Below are 24,669 nucleotides of genomic sequence, written 5' to 3'. Positions count from 1 at the left end.
CTGGTAACCTAGTCTCATATATCATAAGGAGATAAAAGGTAGAGAAAGGCATGCAGGGAGAAGTCGAACCAGGGTCCCCCATGCTCTACCATCTGTTTTCATCTAAAAGCATAGGAAGGAGAGATCAAGCTTATAGTAAAAGTAAGATCTATTTTCATTTACAGTAGATTACCGACAGATATGCCTTTAAAACGAAATATAAATCGTATTATCTATGCATATAACATACTACTGCATTCCGGAATTTCTTGCATAACTTCGTGCTGCAGAATTAGTCTTGGTCCTTTAATTGCACATTTATACATATACATATATGTATCTTGTATTTCCACTTCATTTCAAACGCGTTTATCCGATCCGGTTTAACATTCCTTTTAGTCCATATAGCGACAAGAAGTTAATAGATAATTATAGTTAGAATACTTGTAGTACAAAAATAGAGATATTATGCAATATCTACCAAGATGTCGGAATATTTACGTTAATACACTAAAGTGTTGCAATTTACTTGATTACAGTAATCAAAATAATTTGACACGTGCATCGATCATGAAAAATGTAAAGAATGTATAATATTCTCATCGTACAATCTGAAGGTATTAATAATCTGAAGTACCATAATATTGAAGCCTTACAACAATTATCTTGTCTATATACAAGAAACGATAATAATATCAATAAAAAGTAATACAATAGTAATACTTAAATCTATTAACTATTGTCAAACAATTCAACGTTAAAATTCTGGCAACTTAAAATAACAATAGCCACCAATTATAAGAAATTCTAAAATATTCAAACCCAAATCAAATAAAGCAAAAGGAGAAAGAAAAACATGGCACATCTTATGTAACACAAAATGAAGTTGATATAGTCATCAACTTTAATCATTTCCCTATATTGAACCATCAACAATTAAGCCGTTGAGTCACCAGTATAATTCCACCTCTTTAAGTTATTGTTATTATTCATAACTCATCTTCATTAACCATGACACCGAAAAAGAAGTTGCGCGCGTGCAGGAGATAGCTTAAGAGATTATTGATCATTTTAAAACGGAAATTCGTGCGTAAAAACGGGTATACAAGTGCGGGCTAATTATCTTGCCGGCGGGAGAGAGGGGGGCGAGAAACTGTTGAAGATAAACGAGCGGCTCTCGACCGGAACAAGAGTTTGGGTACGAACTCCAGCCAGAGCAGGAGGATAAGGTCCCTATAAATGCGTGCGTGCGTGCGTTCATGATTTCCAGTCGGTGGGAGGTTAGCCTTTCGGCGAGAACGATACGCGTTGCGTATACGCAGCCTTCCCTTCCCCTCAGTTTCCTTTCTTTCAATCTTCTTCCTTTTCCTATCTTCTTTTTGTCCCCAAACTCGTGCAGTGTGCCTTAACCGCATTAAGTCCAACGATACTTTGCATTCGCGTGTATTCGCCGTATCATTCCAAAGGGATATCGTGCCTGTGTTTCCGTGCAATAACGCCCATCTCTTACGTAGAAGATAACACTGTGGAAAATGAAGGAAAACGATTAATGTACCATGAAGTGATAATCCATTAGAAAAAATACACAGTACAGAAGTAAAGGAATCTTCAAAGAATTATTGCATAATCATGGTTTCTAGAACGGAATGCCTCGACTATCTTCAAGAGACATTCGATGAAGAGAAACATTTTATACGAAGGAAAGATTAGGAAAATAATTCCCTAGTCTATGGATTGTAGAGCACTAGAGAGTGCGCATAAAAGCACGCGAAACTTTCTCGACGTAATTCTCTCTTGGAGCAATAAAGCCTCGGTAATTATTGAAACGCAATGGCGCCTAGTTTTCATGTTGCGGCGGCCGTAGAGGAAAGCGTGACATGCTCGTCATCTTGATTAGACGCTCGGAGAAGGCGTGTACCGAAACGTGCACGCAGTTAAATTACAAAACGATCAACGAATTGACATTCGAGTAAGTGACGTTAAACGCAACGATTAACGCTTGGTTAGCATTCGAATGCTGAAATCAACGACCTGCTAATCACGTGCTCGTACGAAACGTCAGTGCGCGCGCGAATGTGCGAAGAGCGCAAGTATCCATCACTGACATTTCACTGAGAGAAACAAGAGAGTGCAAATACTGTGTTCGTGAGTCAGTCAGTACCAAGTGTACTTCCACTTCCATAAACAGTTCCAAGGATTTGATCGGAGCATCGAGCTGCGTAATTCGAGCCACAATACCATCAAGTAATCCTTTGTTTTACCATTAACGTTGACCTCGCGATAATAACGTTGAACCGATATCCGGCACGCTTCAATGCCCCGGTAAGACGTAATGCATTACGTATGACTCTTATGACTGAAAAGGTAGAGGAAGAAGAATTTTGTAGCGGTATGCAGTAAATGTTATGTATACATTGGAAGATTAAAAAGAGATCAAGAATTTTTGTGGCGATACACCACTTTGTGATGATAATCACTATAGATCGATCTCAAGGCCAAGAGGAAAAGTGATATTAAAATTGAGGAGAAAATAGCGACGATTATGCGATGAATATTTTGGATTATTTTTAATGTAAAAAAGATGCGGGAAAAGTTTGAAACACTACATACTGTATAAATTGGGTACAAATTGGATACTGTACAAATATTGCAAAGGATAGTGCATAATATATCGAGAGAAATTCTTTTGTATACAAAATGTGGAATATATTAAGAGAATTCTTGGAACAGTTCCTTTTACCGGGATTGTTAATAGGTGTTTTGTATTGTTTCCTCACCACCACCTTCGACTTTTGGAAGAATCGTGGTGTACCATTCCGAAAACCCACTGCTCTGTTTGGCAACTTCGCCCCTATGTTATTGTTCCGGAAATCCCTACCGGAAGGTATAAAAGAAATGTACGAGTGGTTCAAAGACGAGAGGTACTTCGGGGCATTTCGTGTTAGATCGCCTGTACTGATCCTACGAGACCCAGACCTCGTGAAAAATATTTGCGTAAAAAACTTCGTCTGCTTCTCGAATCGTGGCATACCGGTGAACTCGCAGGTAAAAGAAAAATATTTTCTTATGTAAATAGGTTCTAGACTTTAATTTCGAGATATTTAAACGTTAATTTCAAAGATTGCAAATGTCTGCTCTTGGAAACTATTAGTACGATAAATTTCATTAATGAAATAATAAATGTCAGTCAAAGGTATACAACTTCAATGAAAATTTAAATAACAAATTTTAGTGCTTGGAAAGGAAAGCAAATATCGTTTCGTTCAAAATTATGAGTAATTTGAAGATGAAACGAGATAATTTAAAATTTATGAGTAAAAAATTTAGGAGTATCTTAATTAGATACAATGTAGGAAGTCTTTTAGATTATTTCAATTTAGATGACTATCAAAAAAGTAAAAATATTTTGAAACATATCTTTGAATAAAAACATTTAGAGTAAGGATGGATTACATCACATTTTCCTGTCACATTATAAAAAATATATAATTATAAAATATGAGATTACTGCCACTAATTTAGAGTACAAATATATTTGCAATTTTATTCATACAACTAATTATGAACGTACGATTAACATAAAGTATTCAAGAAAACACCTGGTATTTGGATCGCAATCTAAATCGATGTAAAATATGCGTAAAATATTAATACACGTCTAAATTAATAACATCTTTTCCCCTTGCTAGGACCCATTATCCGCCCACCTGTTCAATCTGGAAGGAAAAAAATGGAAGAGTCTCAGATCGAAACTAACTCCAGCCTTCTCGTCCGGCAACTTGAAAAGGATGTTCTACCTGCTGGTAGAGTGTGGCGAAGAGTTTCAAAAATTAATCGATGCGTCCTCTGCGACCGATCAACCATTTGAGATTCGCGAATTGGCGGCGAAATTTACGATAGACGTCATTGGTAGCTGTGCTTTTGGCATACAAATAAATGCGCTCAGCAATGAGGAATCCGAGTTTCACAGAGCTGCTAAGAAGCTTTCGAAACCGAGTTATAAGGCCACTCTATGGAGAATGCTTAGAACAGCCATACCAAAGTTGTACAAATTTTTGGGTGTACAGGTGATCGATCAAGATGTGACCAAATTCTTCAAAGGCGTTGTGTCGCAGATGATCAATGAACGGAAAGAACATAGTATTAAAAGACACGATTTTATGGATCTGTTAATCGAATTAAAGAATAAAGGTACCTTGGACGAATCGGGAACCGGACAGGTCTGCAACGACGAGGATTCGGAAACAGCAGAAGAGATAGGTACGTTAATTTGCCAATCACGAAAATAAGTAATAGCTAAAGTTGTAGAGGAAAAATATGAGAACGCTTGCGAAAGCGTAAAAACAGGATAAATTGTCGATGTATGGGTGTATCGTAGTGCTCCTATCGTTTATATAGATTACTTTGTACGAAGATAAATCGTACTCTTTGCAAGAGAAATGTTGTCGTTCTCCTTAACATGTGAGCTGGTGTATACTTGATACTGGTGCGACGTTTCACTGCGACACACATTTTTTGGGAAAGCAATGCAAGTAAATTGTAACTTTTTTATATACGTGAACTATTAGAGAAATATTATTTAGAAGAACGGAAAATAGTACATCAAATTTATATTTTACGTGCCCCTATAGTATTACTAATTTATAGTTCAGAATATACGTACAAAATTAATATAAATGATTAAATAATGATCTATTAAAGCATAAAAATTTTTATATTTAATACTCGTATTAGATATACTTACGTAAAATTGATTCTAAACACTGGCTTGCTCTATACTGGTTCGCATCTCTTCCGAGTAATTTAATTGTATCAATGAAAGAAGAGAGTTACATAATTGATAAATCTCCTCAATCAATATATAAGTTGTTCTTGCACGCTACAAATAGTTGTAATGACTTGCCACAAACGATACTGTTCTGTAACAAATTAATCAAGATAAAGTTGACAGTAAGTGCTTTATTCATAAATAGCTACTCCAAGATCTACGTAATGGAAATAAAATCCATTAATAAACCGCTTCATTAACTTCACATGTAAGGAAGCATTATCGATTCATAATTAAAATCCGCGTTTAACGTTGGGTATATTCCAATTTTATATCGATAACTTTCCGATAAATTATTTAACGAAACTAATATTTAATTTTTTAAATAGACCCAGTGGAATAATACCAAACAGAAAAAGACAAAATATATAAAATCATAGGATTGTTATGAAACATTTAAAAATAGTAAATGAAATTTGGTATAAATTATTATATAATTAATAAAATTATCAAATGTAATTATTTCTAATTAATGTAAGCGACAACATAATTAGCTTGTACTAATAAAATTTCCATTAATAATAAGAAGAAATATACTATTATGATAAGTAAAACAATACATTACATGATTTTATTTCATTTTTAAATAATAGATTCATTCGTTCTCATGATGTATGAAGTACATTTAAATACTTCTTTACAATAATCTTATTTATACTTTTTCCAATCCATTGTTAATAATTAAAACTTGCAAAATTGCAATCTCTTCCTCGTAATTGTGTTCACGATGAAAAATTATCGCTATACCCAATCGTTAGACTGATGAACGATAAAGGAATTTTTTATCCAAAGGCATTATCGTATAAGGTATCGTTATTTATAGAATTGGACGAGAACAGCATTGCAGCACAAGCGTTTGTGTTTTTTGCCGCCGGCTATGAAACGTCGTCGAACACCATTGCATTCTGCCTTCACGAGCTGGCATTGAATGCTGAAATTCAAGAAAAAGCGAGACGCGACATAGAAGATGCAATTGACAGCAGAAATGGAAAATTGACTTATGACAGTGTACAAGATATGAAGTACCTTGATATGGTCATTGCAGGTAAAAATCTATTTCCTTTGAATAGTCGTGAAATCCTGAAGTGATTATCTATATTCGTAATCTATAAATTCTGTATCTATATCTATACTTTATAAATATGTATTACCCATTATCATTCATTGCCATAATTTTCTCAATTTATTTGTTTCTTTGAAGACTTTATTGTGGTATATAGATTCATAAATTTCCTAAATTCGAAAATATCTCTGTAATTAAAAGAGAAAGAATGATTATTTGTCAAGAAAAAATATTAAAGGAATTTCTATGATGACGCATTTCTTTCATGACTTCAGTGAAATAATCATCCAAGATTATTTCAGATCATAAACCTTAGGTAGTAAAGTAGGTAGCAGAGTATAAAACGTAAAATATACGGTATCCTTTTATATCGTTTTGCTTCACTTGAAGATCTCTTCACGATGAAATCATTTCGTATAACCTTCAATTATATTATTGATTATTAAGTTCATATCCTGCCTACGTGAGATATAAATAAAACGACGTTTCACTTGAAGAATTTGTTTTTGACACAACGTCACGTTTCGACATCTTCCAGCACCTCAATAGTAAGATCTTTGTACACATTGAATAAAATTAATTTAGTTGAACAAATATAGAAAAACCAACCTATAAAAAGGAGATGAAGTAAAAGTTATTTCTTCTTCAAGGATTTCCGTTAATTGCAGAATATTAAAGTCTAGAATTAATACGATCTCATGAAATTAAAACGTTCTGTAATATAATATAACAAAAATTAATCGTCATATGGTAAAATTATAATGCTACAAAACTTTTCCTTATTTCACTTTGATTTTAAATTATGCAAATATAATTTAAATGTTATACTAACATCTTGCTAAAACCTATGTCATCGTCTTAAATTATACCTTCCTCCTTGTCTATTATTGACAGGCTGTCATCTTTTCACTCAAAATGTTTAGTTTATTCATTCACGAAATCTATTTCTGCATTTGCATTAATGCTTGTAAAATAAAAATAAAAATTTATAAAATTAGAAATATTAAAACAATGTTACTGAAAACAATTTAAGTTCTTAAAACTCTTTTTAGAAACGCTTCGGAAGTATCCTCCAGCTTCATTACTATCCAGAAGATGCGAACATCAGTACCAAATACCGGGAAGTAAGGTCGAATTACCAGCAGGTATGCGAGTGATCATACCGATTTATGGGCTTCACCATGATCCAGATTATTATCCGAATCCCGAAATATTTGATCCTGAAAGATTTACAGAAGAAAACAAACGAACTAGGCATCCGTATACGTATCTTCCATTTGGTGAGGGACCACGAAATTGCATAGGTATTTTAATTTTATTCTTTAACAAATGTTTGTATGTTAATCAACTTTATTGATTGGAAAATAAAATTAAATGTTTATAAATGTTAGGTAAAAAATATAAAAAAGGTTTGAGGTAGTGATAATGTTCTTGAGATAATGGACTTGGCAGACTAATAAACTATTTGGTGAGAGACAAAAAAATTGTTATATCGTAAAGTCATAAATCAAACAAAGCATACGTTAAAAAGTAAAAGGAAACGAGAATTTGCAATTTCTTAACCCAACTGTATTACGACATTACATCATCATATCGGTGTATATTGAACAGGTGTTACCTAATAGAGAGAAGCAATATTTGCATTTTTCGCTGTACTACGGTATAACTTTACTATTTACGGCAACTATCTCACGGTACTTTCTGTTTTTTATTTAAAGTAAAGCATTTCTCCTTATAATTTTCTTCATGTCTTCTATTATAATTTCTCCTGAAAATTTAACGATAAAAACACATTTTTAGTCATTTCTTCAACTGTCAATTCCATCGCTAATAATTATGTGATACACTTATACACATGTATGCATACGTTTATACCTGTGTGTGTGTATATATATACTTTTAATATTCCAAACTTTTCAAAGTATAAATACATATATTATTTTCATTTTTATGATGAAATATAATAGAATATTAGAACAGAGTATTAAAACGCCTACAAAACGCTTAAATCACATAATTTATTACACTCTGATAAATCATAACCTGTTGCAACAAACCATTAACGATAGGGAACTTATAGGGTACCGTCTCGAATTACGTCATAGAGATTAAACTGTTATGTTAACAACACCATATTTTTTCAGGTATGCGATTCGCACTACTAGGAATCAAAGTGGGAATAATTTCATTTCTTAGAAAACACAGAGTGGAAGTATGTGAAAGAACAATTACGCCCATAAAATTTAGTAGACGAAGCCTTGTAACCACTAGTGAGAAAGGATTTTGGCTTAGAATTGTTCAATGTTCTTAAATACTTTGCGAAATTAAAAAGAAACATTTTCACATATAAATACCAACAACATGTATTATGTACTTAAAATACCTTAAAGAAATTAGCAATATTAGTAATTTTCTTTTTGTAACTATTAATATTAATGCGGCCAGTAAAACACTTTTAATCACGAATTTTTATATTTTATTTTTTATTCTTATAGTTCATTGAAATAATTAAATGCATTATAAGTATTTATTCAAAATTATTTGTTTCATTTTATACAACAGTTAACGAATATCAGTGATATTTTAGGTTACCATCAACAATGTATTTATGTTTAACTTATAAGGTTTCATAAATATAGATTTACCTGCAGTATATTAATAATTATAATACTTTTAAATAAAACCTTTGTTCTATATGTTTTTAAGGAATTATATTTTTATGTAATTATTGTTATGGCACTCTGTTTTTAAAAACAATTTTATTACACAAATAGAACATTTATATTTTTGTAAACATTTTATACATTAAACATTATAATGTACTGATGTAATAAATGTAATAAATGTGAATACAAAATTTGTTTGTTTCATTAAGACTCATGGTTGGTGAATTCTTTGTTTATTTAATTTGTTTATTTAGTTTATTTAACAATATATATTTTATAAGTCCTATACATTACTATTGTTATTACGAAAAAAAAACATAGTATAGCAACTTACCTATATTACTTTTAGTATTAAGAAATTCACTACTCGTAATTTAAAAAATATGTAAATTCAGATATCAATAATTCTATTAAAGGTGAACATATTAAAAGAAAAAAAAATTAATGCAGTCTATTGTATTGTGAAGTATATAATACTAACGCAAAATTGGTATTCCTAACTGTAAATAATCCTACGTGTCCCATGTATAAATTAGCCCTAATCAAATATGGTTTGCTTTCATGTTAAACTGATTAACCATCTAAACAGTCGATACACCGGAAAGAGTTAATGTAACCTAACTGTATATCGTCACCACTTTCAATTACATCCGCACTATAGTCAGTCTTTCGTTACATCGGATTGGTGTATTGATTGTAAAACGTATCGTATATATATATATATATTTATATATATACATGTGTGTATACATATATCGTATATATGGATATACATATACATATATATCTATATATGCGATACAGTATTTCGTTGCACATACGATAGCTACATTTGTTGTGTCTCCTACCATTGTATTGTCTATCAGTGGCAGCAGCTTCAAGTCAGTGCACTCTTCGTAGAGAGATTTGTATATAGATATCTACGTATGTACAGTAGATCGTTTGTATACGATAGTTAATTATACGATCGAAAATGTCATTTCCTTGATTAGGTGACAGTGCTCTTTTTAAAACTGTATTACTCTTTTGCTTGAAGATTTTGCGCAAAATCTAACAGCGAGACAGATCGCTGAAAATAATGCCAGGGTGAGCCGTAAATCTGTTTACGTAGATGCGTAACACTTCTATCACATTAAGTCAATAATGGAACCCTTTAAACGATAAGGTCTATGCCAACTGTATATTTTTTTTTATTTCTATCATGACACTTGCTATGAAAGGAATAGAGACAAACATATTTTTTCATTATATATATATATATATACATATATATATGTATATCTTTCAACTTTTAATAATAAAAATTATATAGTTAATAATATTATTAGTCAGTATTTATTAGAATATTGGCCATTTTATATTGTACATCTTATTTAATTTTGTTGATAATACTTTTACCTGTATATTTCAGATATATAGGTTAAAATTATCTTCTTACTCTTCAGTCATGTTTTTGGAATGCAAACCTTACTTATATCTCTATCATTAGTAGTTTATTCATACAAACTTACATCATATTTGAATCTTGAATTATATATATACGTATACATCTATTTCAACACATTTGTCATTTATTGTGGTAACCAGTTTTTAATTTAATTGTAGATGTCACACTACAATAGAAGTACAGGTACTCAAAGATCTGCGGTGATTGATTATGAACGTCAGTTTCAAGAAGATCTAGAACGTGCTCAAGCATTAAGTTTAGAAAGTCTGGCACTAGAAAAATTTAAATTACAAAAGCAACAATCCGAATTTAATAATATTCAACAACAATGTGTTCCACAAAGTGATGAACATAGGGGAAACAACACTGTACATAGTAGTTCATCAGAAAGAGATAACTTACCACAAGCTGAAAAGTATATGAAATTTTAACATTATTTACTTATTATTGTTATAAATTAGTTTTATTTTATTATATATTTATTATAGAAGTTGAATTGTACTTAATAAATAATATAGATTTCAGTGTAGAAGCAGACCAAGGCCTGGTTCCTTTAATACCAATCAATCTAAAAATGCTGTGATATTAGCACCACCACCAGTTCCATCTAGAAGAAATTCAACAACAGCTACAACAAGTCAAGAACATACTGTTGATTTGATTAATTTTACAAGTCCAGTGAAACAAGATAATTTAAGTGATTATTGTTCACCTCCACCTCCACCTCCGTAAGGATAATTTGATCAATTTGACAACTTACAAATATTATCAAAATGCTCTTTCAAATTTTTAATTATAAATTATTTTCCCTTAATAGAAAAACATCTGTAGAACCAAAATGGGAAACTCATCCATCATTATTAAAAAAACAGGGAAGAGTGTCACGCAGTAGTAGTTCTGCAGGTTACCATTCTCGGGATTTCCGATATCAGTCACTTTCTCCAGGTCCTAGATCTTCCACTGCACCTTGCACACCAGGAACTCCAAAAATTAGTCCTATCATGTCAAGATCTAGTAGTATTAGCAGTAATGTACCTGATATAACACCACAAGTAAGTAATATTGTAATATATTCATGAATATTTAGTAGTTAGTATAAAATATATTCATTTCTTTTTTTGTTATGTAAGTAATTTTTTTAATAATTCTTGCAGCTTGCATGGAATCTTAATAATTTTAAAAATTATTTTCTTGCACAGGTATATATTATGTACAAGTCTTTAGCTTAATGTACCCAAATACCAGTTAAATAATATCAGCATGAAGATAGTTTTAGGTTTATCTGTAATATTTTTTTGTAACGAAATATTAAATATTGCATAAAGTGTACTCATTACTTGGTTTAAAAATAATTAAAACATTTTTTTACAGATACCTCCATTACCTATGAATTACAGACCAAGTATTATTTCTTCTATATGTGGTGTTCAAAAACCTGCGTTCTGTACAGATGATGAGCAGCTAAATGTATTGAAAGTGATAGAGAAAAAGCCAAATAATAATCTTATAGATTTGAGTTCTTTTGATCATGTAGAAGATAAAACAAATGTTCGAGTTAGTGTACTGGAAGCATTTGATCCATTACTTGTTAAGACTGAAGATCAGAATGACAGTGCACAGAGGCATAAAGATGGTAATGTTTTCTTAAAGTTTAGAGTTAGATATAATACAAAATAAATATATAAATATATAATAATATGATATGTTCAAACAGAAATACAATCGCAAGTCAGTGGATCAGTATATGACCCGTTTGATCCTTTTGATTACATGTATAGCACAAATGAAAGTGTTAATTCAGATCCAGTATATGTTGCTGTAGAAAAATCTGCTAAATCTCCAGCAATGTCTCCAGCTGCACCACCACCACTACCTCCTAGAAATTCATCAGCTTGGAATACTATTGAAAGAAGAAGAACTTCCTTAGATAGAAGAGTAAATACTTTGAATGATTATTTAAATAAATAATTAATAATTAGAGCTTCAATAACTTTTATTTTTTTACAACAGAAACGGCAAACACGCTTATATGAAAATGTAACAGTACGGAAAACCAGACCATCACTTCGTGATTGCGATCTTAGAGGTTTTCATGAAATGATGAAATCTGTACGAAGTTAGTATAGTATAAACAATTAATTTATTGTTTTTATAATATTTATAATTAATATTAATTTATAAGATATAATGAATTTAGGTGAATTTCCATTTAATGATCCCAGTACAAACATTGGACATGTAATCAGTCCAATGATGGAAAGCTTATATCCTGAAGGCACAAGTATAAAATTAGTTGTACACCCACAGTTAATAGATTCCGATGAAAATACTCCGTCCATTTCGTTTACATGTGACGGTAAGCTTATATGTGTGGATTATATAATATATAATTTATAAAATAAATTTCAACAATATAACATATATATATTCACTTACAGTAAATTGTAGTGTCGAGCATGTTATTCTTAACGTTGCTTGTTCCTTAGAAGATGAAGATACAGTAAATATAGAAAAATATTGTTTGAGAGTATGGGGTTTAGCAGAATATTTTGCATCTAATACAACTTTAGCTCAGTATGAATATATACACCAGTGTATCAAACTAGAAAAAGATATTGAATTAGCTATTCTAACTAAAGCACAAATAAAACAATCTATAGCACGAACGGTAAGTATTTACTTGAAAGTAAGAATGTTTTGCTTGATTTATATAACATATCAAATTTTGTTAACAGCTTCAAGATGATAATCGTGATCAGTGTCTTAAGTTAGAGGACATTCTTCCAAATGAACCAGTACAATCCATTTCATATGATACGCTTCTTATTTTACTAGGTATGGATTCAGAAAATAACTTATATACAATTATTGTTATATGAAAATGTAAAACATCAAGATAATAATTACACATTTCCATTTAAAACATTATAGAAACTGTGGAAAAAGAAATGGAACGTGTAGAAACTGCTGCAATACAGTTGGCAACTACTAATCATGGGTCCAGTCTTTTACCACAATTACAACCTCGTGGTGTTATTCAAGCGGTAAAAGCAGTGTGTGCATTAATGGGAAACATAGAAACATTTGAAATTACAGAAGCTGTTGACAATTTCGTAAATGCATGTTGTCAATTTTTACCTCAAGTACATACAACTAATATAGAGTGCAAGAAACCAGAAATTTTACATGAAGATGGTGACTATTCTGTAGTGACTTTAAGAACAAAATTTCCAGATGTTATTGCATCTCATTGTCGAAAAATTCGTGATGCAATTCAAGACCTTGTGGAAACTTATTGTCATGCTTTTAGGGTTAATTTTGAATTAAATAGCAGAGGAGAATTTCCAACAAGTAAGATTAGATTTATGAAATTTTATTCTGATAGATAAGCAAGTATAAGAAGAATTAATTATAAATATTATGTGTTTTTTTTATAATAGATACATTAATATCATCTGAAGTGTTAGATACAATCTTAGTTCGCGTTGGCGCAGTACATAGACTACCAGGGTCATGGAAACATGATGATTATATCATAGCAGCACAAATATTTCATGGAACAAGACCTGTTGGAAATCCAGTTTTATCTGAACCTATGGCAGTCAGCTCTAATTTTTATCCAAGAATTTTATTTAATTCATGGTAATGATTTTGAAAACTGCTATTTCAAAATTATTTATTTAATTTATAAATGTATACTATTTTCTCGTTTATATAAAAGGCTAGAATTTCGCGGAATAAGCGTATGTCAAGTACCAAGAGAAGCTAGATTAGTGTTAGTTTTATATGGTCGCACATTGCAACCTACTGAACACGAGTCTAATTCGTCAGCAGAAAATACTATGCAAAAAGAAGAGTTAGGATGGGGAGCTATACAATTTTTTGATTATGAAGGGTAAGTGATTGTGTGAAATGAAATAAAAAATATTTTACTATACATTTGTTTATGTAATATTTTTTTTTACTTTAGAGTTATGAGTCAAGGAAGTTTTTTTTTGTCACTTTGGCCAGCAATTGCTGATAAAAGATTAGGACCTGCTCCAGCTCCTGGAATTCATCCTCATGGAGATACACATGCTATTATTGGTGTAGAATTACCTGATTATGGAGGAAGGGTGCTATTCCCGACAGAATTACGTGATTATGATGTAGAATCTCTTGATTTTAATTCATTGGATCAGAATACGCAGGAATTGTTAATAGACATTACACAACAAACTACATTTTCAAGGTATACATTTTTAAATGATAAATATTGATAATATATACTATTATTTATTTATTTATTTTTAAATAGACCACTTATTGAAGAAAGAGAAATTCTATGGGAAAAACGACATTATTTGCATGATAGACCAGAAGCTTTACCCAAAATACTTTTAGCAGCTCATAGTTGGGATTGGGCCTGTTTACCTGATCTTCACGCATCTCTTAGAATTTGGAGTCCACTGCCTCCTGTTCAAGCTTTACAGTTATTATTACCGTGGTAAGTCGTTGTTTTATTAATATTCAGAAAATTATTGCTCACTAACTAATCATAGATATTCTATAGTTTTCCAGATATGAAAGTTAGAGAAATGGCGGTTGGGTGGATTCGAGAATTGAGTAATGATGAACTTGTAGATTATTTACCGCAATTATTGCAAGCATTGAAACATGAAACATACGAAACATCTACTCTTATAAAGTTTTTATTAGAACGAGCATTACTTTCTCCGCGAGTAGCTCATCATATTTATTGGTTATTAACACAAGCGTTACCAGGACAAAGCCCACAGGTAATTTAGAGTGAACCAATTTTCTGATTAAAAAAATAAACAATATGTAAATATAAAAATAATAATAAAAAAAATGTAATGTAGTACAAAATGATATAAAAAATATATTTGATATATCTAACTTTCAGAATTCTGCAGAAGGTACACCAGGAGATGACAAAAATATCAGTTCAGCACGTTATCACAGAAGGTTACAATTAATGTTACGAGCATTATTGGCTGTTATTGGTGATGCATTGAGAAATAGTTTTCTCACACAACAACTACTTGTTAAAGTAAAATGTGTTAATATATTATATTCTTTTAAGTAAATTCATAAATATTAATGATACAATTCACAATATTGCAGAATTTACATGAAATAGCAGAAAATATTAAACAGACAAAGGATTCATTGCGACTGGATGCACTCAAAGTTGGTTTACAAAACATACATTGTCAATTAATGGAAGATGACGGTATCTGTTTGCCATTATCTCCTAGCAAACAAGTATTTGGTATAAATGTACAAAGTTGTTCATATTTTCCATCATTTACTCTTCCACTGAAAATCAATTTTATTAGTTGCGATGATGTAATTTGTCCGGCGATTTTTAAAGTAAGTTTAGTAAACAATTATTTATTGTCATAATTTGTTTTCATTTTATACAATTTATAAAATTTTACGACGATCTGTTACAATTATTATGATTTATTTTACACTAAATTGATTTTAAAGGTTGGTGATGATTTACAACAAGACATGTTAACTCTTCAAATGGTTCGTATTATGGATAAACTCTGGTTAAAAGAAGGTCTTGATCTTAAAATGGTAACATTTGCTTGTGTACCTACTGGTTACAAACGTGGAATGATTGAAATGGTTACAAATGCTGAAACATTAAGAAAAATTCAGGTTGAATTTGGATTAACCGGTTCATTCAAAGATCGACCTATTGCCGAATGGTTGGCAAAGCATAATCCCTCAGAATTAGAGTATGAACGAGCAGTAGAAAACTTTACTGCATCTTGTGCAGGATACAGTGTTGCTACTTACATTTTAGGAATTTGTGATAGGCATAATGACAATATTATGTTAAAAACATCAGGTCATCTGTTTCATATTGATTTTGGAAAATTCTTAGGTGATGCACAAATGTTTGGAAATTTTAAAAGGTATGTCTCCATATATTTAATATTATGAATTCAATAATAATACTATAAAATAAAATTTTAATTTTATAATTTGTTATGAATTAGGGATAGAACACCATTTGTATTAACATCTGATATGGCATATGTTATAAATGGTGGAGATAAACCATCAGCCAAATTTCATCATTTTGTAGATTTATGTTGTCAAGCGTTTAATGTAGTACGAAAACATGGAAATTTAATTCTCCATCTTTTTGGATTGGTATGTTTATTCATATTACCTTGTATATGTTAAGTATTTTATGCCACTAAAATACTCAAATTTATATTGAAATATTACACAATAACCCATCTATTTATTATAAAAGGTTTATTTGTTATATGCTTCGTTTTGTATAAATATTAATTTAGTTTCAATTTATTGATATTATAATTCAAACTATAAACTCTGTTATGGAAACAACAAAACCGCAACGGAAGGACTTATCCATTTACTTTATCAGGAAGCGGTCCGCCTATCACGCTAAATTACGTACAGCATGTAGTTAATTAGTGTTTATCATCTGAAGTCCCGCAATATCGAACAATCCAGCAGTCTGACTCAATTAAGAATAGAGAAAGCAAGTCAAAACAATATACCAATAACAAATAGTTTTCATAAACGTTCTGTTAATACGACTAATCTAATTGAAAGAAAAGTACAAATATTAAAAATGGATGGTTTATTGTCTCAAAAAAGTAGTATTAATGATTTATATAAATTATGTGTTATACAACAAAAACTTAGTGATATTGAAAACAAAGAATTAGTGAACAAACATAAAATGAATGATTATACAAATTCACAGATGACTTCATCTGGTATTCCTGGTGTGACTGTGGATGCAGTTAGTTATGTACAAAAAGCTCTTCTTCCAGAGCAAACAAATCCTGAAGCAGCTGCAACATTTGCTCGAATGATAGAAAGTTCACTAAAAAGTTGGTTTACTCAATTCAACTTTTTCCTACACAATTTAGCACAGCTTAGATTTTCGGGTGATCATAATGATGGAGCATTATTATCTTTTATACCCCGTACATATACGTAAGTTTATTGATATATTTCTTAAAATTATACGCAAATTTGAAAGACCCTATACTTACATGCTCGTTGTAGAATGCAACAAGAAGGTCAATTAAGGAGTGTTCAAGTACATGGATATCAAAAACGATATGATCCTGAGAAATATTATATGTATATTTTGCGTATACAAAGAAAAGGTCATGCAGATCCCACTTATTTATTCCGGTCGTACAAGGAATTTTGCGAATTTTACCAAAAATTATGCATTCACTTTCCTCTTGCAAAGCTTGTTAGGTAAGTAAAATATATTTCTATTTAATTTTTAAAATATGTATTACAGCCAATAAATAATAATTATATATTAATTGTAATTCATAATACCATTGCATATTTAATTATAAAATTTATATTTATGAACAGTTCAGTTTATGTAAAGGTTTTTGCAAAACCTTTCATTTTTAATAATTAAGATCTCTTTTACATTTTTTCGTTTAAAATTACATTTATCTTCTACATATAGAAAATCTTCTACAATAAAAACCACTTATTACTTTACTTCATTTTTTCATTATTAAGATGAAGATTTTGGTTGGACATTAGTATTAATAGTATTCTTAAAATTATCATTTATATTTTTTTGAGACTTATGAATAGTTGAATCAGTTTGTGATATTTTTCGATAAAATTCGGGAGTAATCGATTTCTTAGATGAACTTTGTTGTATAGGTATTTGTGCACGGAACCGTTTGATACCCATTTTTAGTTAATGAACTTCTCTTCTAAAATAACACATAATTAATTTTTATATATTTATTTTCAATTCAATAATAATACGTACCTATTTTTTTAATATAAATTTACTGTTTGAATTCTTCAAACTATATAAGTGTTATCAAATTTAAATATATAATCAACACTATAAATTATTGCAATAATTATAAACATAAAATAAGTATACGTTTTGTTATTGCTTCTGTTTGATAAGTATTTTATATTATGATATCAGAATTTTGATGTGTCATTTTACTATCTAATCAAGTTTAATCAGATCAAAATCTTTGATATGTAAAACGTTTCTTTTGAAGCCAAATCCTCGACAATAAATTAAATTTTACCTCAATTTTCAACATGTTTAAAGTAATTGAAAAATTTATGCTATTTTATTATAAAAAGTAAATACAATTATTATATCAATATAAATAAAAATTTATTTTCGCAGCTTACCAAGTGGTATAAGCGTTGGAAGATCGAACATAAAACAAGTTGCTGATAAACGTCGAGCAGATATTGAGAAATTTCTTGTAAGCTTATTCACGATGGCACCTGAAATTTCACAGAGTGATTTAGTATATACTTTTTTTCATCCTTTATTGAGAGATCAACAAAATGCCGATATTCATTTACGTAAAGTAAAAGGTCTAACAAATTTTTAAAAATATGATTACGATATATACCATTTGAAGGTACTGTAAATATCTTAATTGTTTCTTTTCTTTTTCCTTTTAATTAGTTGGTAATTGGTGGGCTGAGAAACGAGTGAGGGATAATGTTCAAAGTGGACAGATTAAAATGTCCCTTCATTATACACGTGGAACATTCTATGTCATGGTTTATCATGCTAGAGGCTTGCCTAAAGTAGCTAATTGTCAAGAACCAAATACATATGTCAAAGTTTATCTTAAACCTGATCCTTCAAAAAAGACAAAACGGAAAACAAAGGTTGTAAAAAAAAATTGTCATCCTTCATTTATGGAAATGGTAATGAATTTAAATGAATGAATGAACCAATCTTTTTTCATTTATTATTATTGAAATTAAATTTCTTAAATATATAATTTATATTTATTCATCACAGCTGGAATATAGAATGGCTTTGGACGTTATTAAAGACAGAACTTTGGAAGCTACAATATGGAATCATGATACTCTACAGGAAAACGAATTTCTTGGTGGAATACGCTTACCACTTGGACGTCTTGATTTAACGAATGAAACAATTGAATGGTTTTCACTCGGGAGTATTCGATGAATGAGTTGTTAATAATTTAAGGAAAGAAAAAAAAGGTTTATTAATGCTCATGAATATTTGCTCTATATAAAAACGACAATATTCAATTTTATCGCACAATACTAATTATAGCATTTCTATACTATGCACGCGATAGCGTAATAAGAAAAATAGTGTTTATATATCACTATGAATTGCATTGACACATGCTTCATGTTTAGTAAAGATGCTTCGTGAAGATAAAGTTAGTTAACATCATACAGTGTACTATATAAAATTGTATTCAATTAATTTAATGACGCGTAAACAAAAGAGGCATATTTCATAAAATTATTCTACTTTTGCAAAAATTGTCAGAATACTTTAATTATAATATCGATAATGAATTTTAATTTGTCTGCAAACATTTGACAAAAACGACCAAAAAGTATAGGACGTTTTATATTTATAGCATTAATGTTTTACGTTTACAGCTTGCTAGTAGGAATTTATAAAAAAATTTGTACTATTTCTACCGAAAAATAATCTCATTAATTATAATATTTATAATGATAATTGTAAATTAAAACTTTCTTTTTCTACTCTATTGTAATAAATTAAGTACATTATTTCTCGAATAGTAATTCGTAACAGCGTAAATTTATATAAGTACGTAATATAAATTTTACTTTGATATAAGTTATTTGCCTACAGTAATAACTATTTTAAATGAAAGGAAGACATTTTTTACTTTCGTATGAAAATTAAAAATTACATATAAAAATAATCAAAATATCTAACTATGTAAAATAGTAAACTTTATATAAAAGATTGCCTATATTAATATGAAGTAGGAATTTTTTATGTGAAAAGGAGAATGAAATTATGTAAATATGCTTTAACGTTTATAAATGTATTTTATTATTATTTTATGTATTGTGTATATTTTATATTGTTTATTTTGGTAAATAATGTAAGAGTACTATAATAAAAATGTAGGTTTATGTTAATACATTATCAATGGGTGACTATTAAATTTGTCCATATAAGTAACACATCGATATTTTTTTGTCATTTTCATTTTTTACTAATTTTATTCCTTAAATTATTGTTGTGAGAGGAATACTACGATTATCATAGTTTATTACAAAGTATAAAATAATACCACTAATCTAGTCTCCTGTTGTTAGTGTATTAATGTAATTAATATTAATCTTAATTTTTGTTATAAACGTTTAATACAGTGCAATAATTAAATAGTACAAGTTGCATTGTTTCTTTACACTTACATAAATTTTGATATTATAATTGTGAGAAAGGAATTGTGCTAATAAATGCTCAAGTCTTTTTGCTTTTGCATTATAAAAGCTTTTGAATGTGCTTTCTGCAATTTTTATGTTGTGACATAAAATCGTGTAAATTTTAATAATTTATTTATATTTTGGACTTATTTGTGGTTCTTTCTTAATTGTCTGACATAAATATACACAAAAGTTAATAGAAGAATATTGTAATGATTTTATTCAATTTCCACTATTTCCTTCTTATATTCATTGTGGTTATTAAGTATTACTAAATCGTATATTTAAAAAAAAAATAATATAGACACGTAGTTCTAAGAGTCTTATAATTTAATAAATCTATTAATAAATGAAATAATATTAATAATAAAAAAATTAATAATATTTATAAAATATATTTAATTTTTAATATTCCATTTTCAAATATGTAATATTAACACTAGAATTACTGACTTACAATAATTAGCTTCATACATATGTATTATATACAAATGACAATAATTACGATAATATAATCTAGTATGCAATATATAAAAAAATTAATTATTATTATGAATACTCACTAACGAATAAATATAGCTACGGTACTGCTTTCGCGAAACAGTCAAATGATGGCTACTTGGCGCCAAAACGCAGTGCACGTGTCTCCAATGTATATCTCTTTGATTTGTGTAAATCAACACTTGCTGGATTACTTTTTCTTCAGAAATATCTGCAAAATCCTGTATTATATGGTATGTTCATGCTAGATAAATAATGTTTCGTGAAGGTGTAAAAATAGTACACAGAAGCTACGATAATTGATGTTTTTTTAAACTTTAATGGCTATTTATAATCATTCGAAACTTCAAAATAATATGATTATAAACACTGACTTAGGAATCTCTTTTCTATCAATTAGACCTTTCTGATGTTTCTAGTTTCTGTGTAATAATTAATTTTTATTAAAGATTAGGAATTTTTACAAAAATTTTAATTTTTCGAAAACTGAGGATGATACAGGATTTTTATTTGCAGTTTATACTCAGAGTTAGGAGCTTTACAAGGATCGTTCAGTGCAGATTGCAAAGAGGTAAAAAGTTAAAATTTGTTGAACAATGTTATTAGGGTATTTTTTTTTTTTGATCTAGTAAATTTTGACGTGTACATTCCAAAATCATGGTTTAATGTTAGCATTGTACATTAGAAATGTTTGTTGTCTTCTATAAATCGTAGTAGGCAGGATAAATTCTATTTATACGTATATATGCGTCCGTACTTCAATTTATGTTCGATTTTTCTTTCGCGCATTCACTCTGAGTTGAAGCGATTCTTCGCGTGACGACAACAAATAAATTAGCCCAAATCATTTACGTGAGGATTCTATATCTTTCATGTTTTATTTAAAGACATCCTTTCATGGCCTCCCGTAGTGATATCATTATATCATATCAGTATACTTATGGTGATGACAATATACCGAATATTTCCTCATAGATAAAGGTAATAATTAAACAAACGAAGGTATAAATACATCTTTTGATTTTACTTCGCATTCGTAATTGATTGGTTACCGCCATAAGACAATGAGTACTTTTGATTGGTTGAATAGTCAGAAGAGCCAATATGGCAGTTAAGTAATGCGCAAAATGAGATAACTTTAAGTACGCATAATATTAGATTTTATCAAGCGTTTGTTCAGAAAAGTTAACTTCACTCATTGGGGTAAATCGGAATTTGTTCTTCAATGAGCGAGGTTGATTAATTATTCTTAATAATTTTTCGCAAATGTATACTCATCATAGAAGGAAATTACGTTAGCAGTTCTCAACCTGTGATACGCGTACATTAAATATCTTAAGGTGGAATGTGAGATGAATCAAATTATATAAAACTTTGCATTGTGTACAGTGGAATATACTATAATAAATAGATATTGCCTACAACATGGTACGTAACTTGATTTCATATTGGTTAGTGGTATGTAAGGAAGAAGGTTGAGAACTGCTGTCGTGTACCATATTACTCTTAATTACGACGCCATGACAGATATTTGAAAGTTATTCACTTTTATCGAAAAAATGATTACGTAAGTAACTGTTTTTTTCTCGAAGAACATATTTCTATTATTTGTACAGTTATTGTAGAATAAACATGAAGGGAGTATTTTAAAATTTATTTCTTAGGCAATTTATTAAAACAGTATCTTTCTTTTTACATAAATAATTTGTGGTTATATAGAGAGTTGGATTGCAAATGGCCATGTGTATATGGTTGATTAATAGCGTCCACTAAAAATTGTAGGGGAATTGTAATGTAATGTAAATATATGTTTTATCAGATCTAATAACGATTATAATCATATTTTGTCCACAGAATTTATTAAAAATAAAATACGGAATGACTAGCCTAACAGTCCCGGCGGTCTTTCCTACTATTTTTTTACACTTGTCATTGACGATACGTGACCTATTCTGTGACTTTCTTGTGATGAAAAGGAGAGGTTATGCGTTTTCTTTTTTCCACGAGTATCATGTGTATCAAGTTGATCCTCAAGTTCCTTTCATAATAAATATCGTTATATATTGTCGCTGAAATCACTTTTTCTATGTATATATATTTGACGGCTTTTTCAAATAATAAAATGTGTCATTGTAATATACATATATATTACAGTGCATACTTTATTATTTGAAAAAGCCGTCAAATATATATACATAGAAAAAGTGATATAATAATGGATCAAATAATATTCCATTATTTGAAAAAGGTGTCAAATTGAGACTAGGAATATATGGGAATTCATATATCAAATTTGATTACATATACGGATGTGACGTTCAATGTGTTTTTATGTCATTTTCAACTTTACCGATCTATGGCGGAATAAGATTACACTACACCTAGTGGGTAAAGTTGAACCTAAATATATGTAAGATTACTTGTTTCAGGAATAGAACTTGTTACAATATAAATAGAGCAAAAGAATATTGTAATATTTTATGAAGATTTTATTACAAACGAGATATAACAAAAAGTAATATATAAAATTTTGTTTCACGAACTGCATTATCGATATGGTAACTATTGGGAAAATCTGAGTTTTTGCGGCATCTACAATTTCGAACGGTGAGTTTATGAATTATGTTGAGCGTAACCAATGTTGATAAAGTCACATATGTAAGAAGAATTTTCTTTTTGTTTTATTTAAAAGAAAATATTTTATGGGGCACCCAGAAACTTAGTTATCTGTTACACTCCTTTGCACAAAACTTAATTTTGATCAATCTAAACATCTTTGAAAACGCTTATGTAAACATAATTCTGTTAAACGTAAGTACTACCTTTATTTACATTTGTCGAATATTCTAGAATGTTAAAATTTTATCTAAAGATAATGTCGACATTAATATTGACTAATAACTTCCATCTATTATTTCTTAAAATATGACAAAGAATAACTATCGATAACATTTACCTTTTGCAATAGGAAGGAGAAAGTAATGTAAACTTTATTATGTTATAATTTTCTAATTCATACTTAGATGCATATAGAATGAGTATAGAAATATTTTTCAATAATTCTAAGTATTCTCTCTTGTAATATCATTCGATTATTTAATTTTTATTGCACACACATATTCATAAAAAATAATGGATTTTACAATTATGTTATTAATTATTATAATTATTATTAACAGCACTATTGTAGGAAATAATTCCAAAAGCATGTATTTTTACATTTCAGATTCACTTCAATTGAAACAGCATTGTTAGTTTACACTTTTATCTTATATTTGACCAAAACAGGTATCATAAAAGAAACGTAATTACCCTTAAGTTAGTCTCTATAACATTTTCACTCATAAAATTCTGTAGAAAACTATTACATTACAGATATTACAGTAACATAATAAACTATGAAACTAAATAGTTTAAGGAAGTATCATATATATCATAGATAAAGTCAACATAAATATTCAAATCGAACTAATTAGAATATTAAATTGTAGTTATTAAATCATACTGGTTGCTCAAGAAAATTAAAAAAAATCGAATCTCTTCGAATGAAGAACAGAAGAAGAATATTTTAAATATTTCAATTAAATTACCATTGTAATTATTAGTTGTGCATTTGTATAAATTTAAATACAAACCGGTCGTTCAATCATTCAAGATATTAAAAGTCATAAAACAGAAATTCTGGAAAAATTACCCGAAGTACCAAGCTATGCTTAACTCTAAGTATTTCTAAATCATCAAGAAACAGACACTGGGTTCGTTTAGAAACGACAGTCAAAATTGTCACATAGCCCGAATCTCGAAGTATTCGAACATCTCGAGTTCTGGTTCAGATCAAATTTTGCTATCCCACGTTCATAGAAACGCAAGGTGCGTGATCGCGTGGAGTTTCACCGTCGAAGCGAAAACATGGAAACGGTAG

General features: G+C 29.5%; 2 protein-coding genes across 2 annotated transcripts; both read left to right on the top strand.

The window, feature by feature from the left end:
• Positions 1–931: 931 nt before the first annotated feature.
• LOC108550378 (probable cytochrome P450 6a13) lies at positions 932–8,307 on the top strand. The gene is made up of 5 exons (XM_017904124.1): positions 932–3,024; positions 3,669–4,239; positions 5,631–5,852; positions 6,923–7,174; positions 8,015–8,307. The coding sequence occupies exons 1-5, from the start codon at positions 2,677–2,679 to the stop codon at positions 8,179–8,181; spliced, it is 1,560 nt and encodes a 519-aa protein (XP_017759613.1). The 5' UTR covers positions 932–2,676; the 3' UTR covers positions 8,182–8,307.
• A 1,277-nt stretch (positions 8,308–9,584) lies between these two features.
• Pi3K68D (phosphatidylinositol-4-phosphate 3-kinase catalytic subunit Pi3K68D) lies at positions 9,585–19,075 on the top strand. The gene is made up of 25 exons (XM_017904126.1): positions 9,585–9,622; positions 10,142–10,398; positions 10,502–10,711; positions 10,801–11,035; positions 11,355–11,616; positions 11,698–11,918; positions 11,994–12,099; positions 12,181–12,339; positions 12,422–12,651; positions 12,719–12,818; positions 12,915–13,334; positions 13,424–13,625; positions 13,705–13,878; positions 13,954–14,214; positions 14,281–14,469; positions 14,536–14,761; positions 14,890–15,036; positions 15,111–15,359; positions 15,480–15,916; positions 16,001–16,157; positions 16,744–16,979; positions 17,052–17,252; positions 18,178–18,374; positions 18,469–18,716; positions 18,814–19,075. The coding sequence occupies exons 2-25, from the start codon at positions 10,142–10,144 to the stop codon at positions 18,985–18,987; spliced, it is 5,298 nt and encodes a 1,765-aa protein (XP_017759615.1). The 5' UTR covers positions 9,585–9,622; the 3' UTR covers positions 18,988–19,075.
• The last annotated feature ends 5,594 nt before the right edge of the window (positions 19,076–24,669 follow it).

This window comes from Eufriesea mexicana, unplaced genomic scaffold (assembly GCF_001483705.2).
Source record: "Eufriesea mexicana isolate 0111107269 unplaced genomic scaffold, ASM148370v2 scaffold2698, whole genome shotgun sequence".
Classification (NCBI taxonomy): Eukaryota; Metazoa; Arthropoda; class Insecta; order Hymenoptera; family Apidae; genus Eufriesea; species Eufriesea mexicana.
This window is presented reverse-complemented; position numbering and strand designations above follow the sequence as displayed.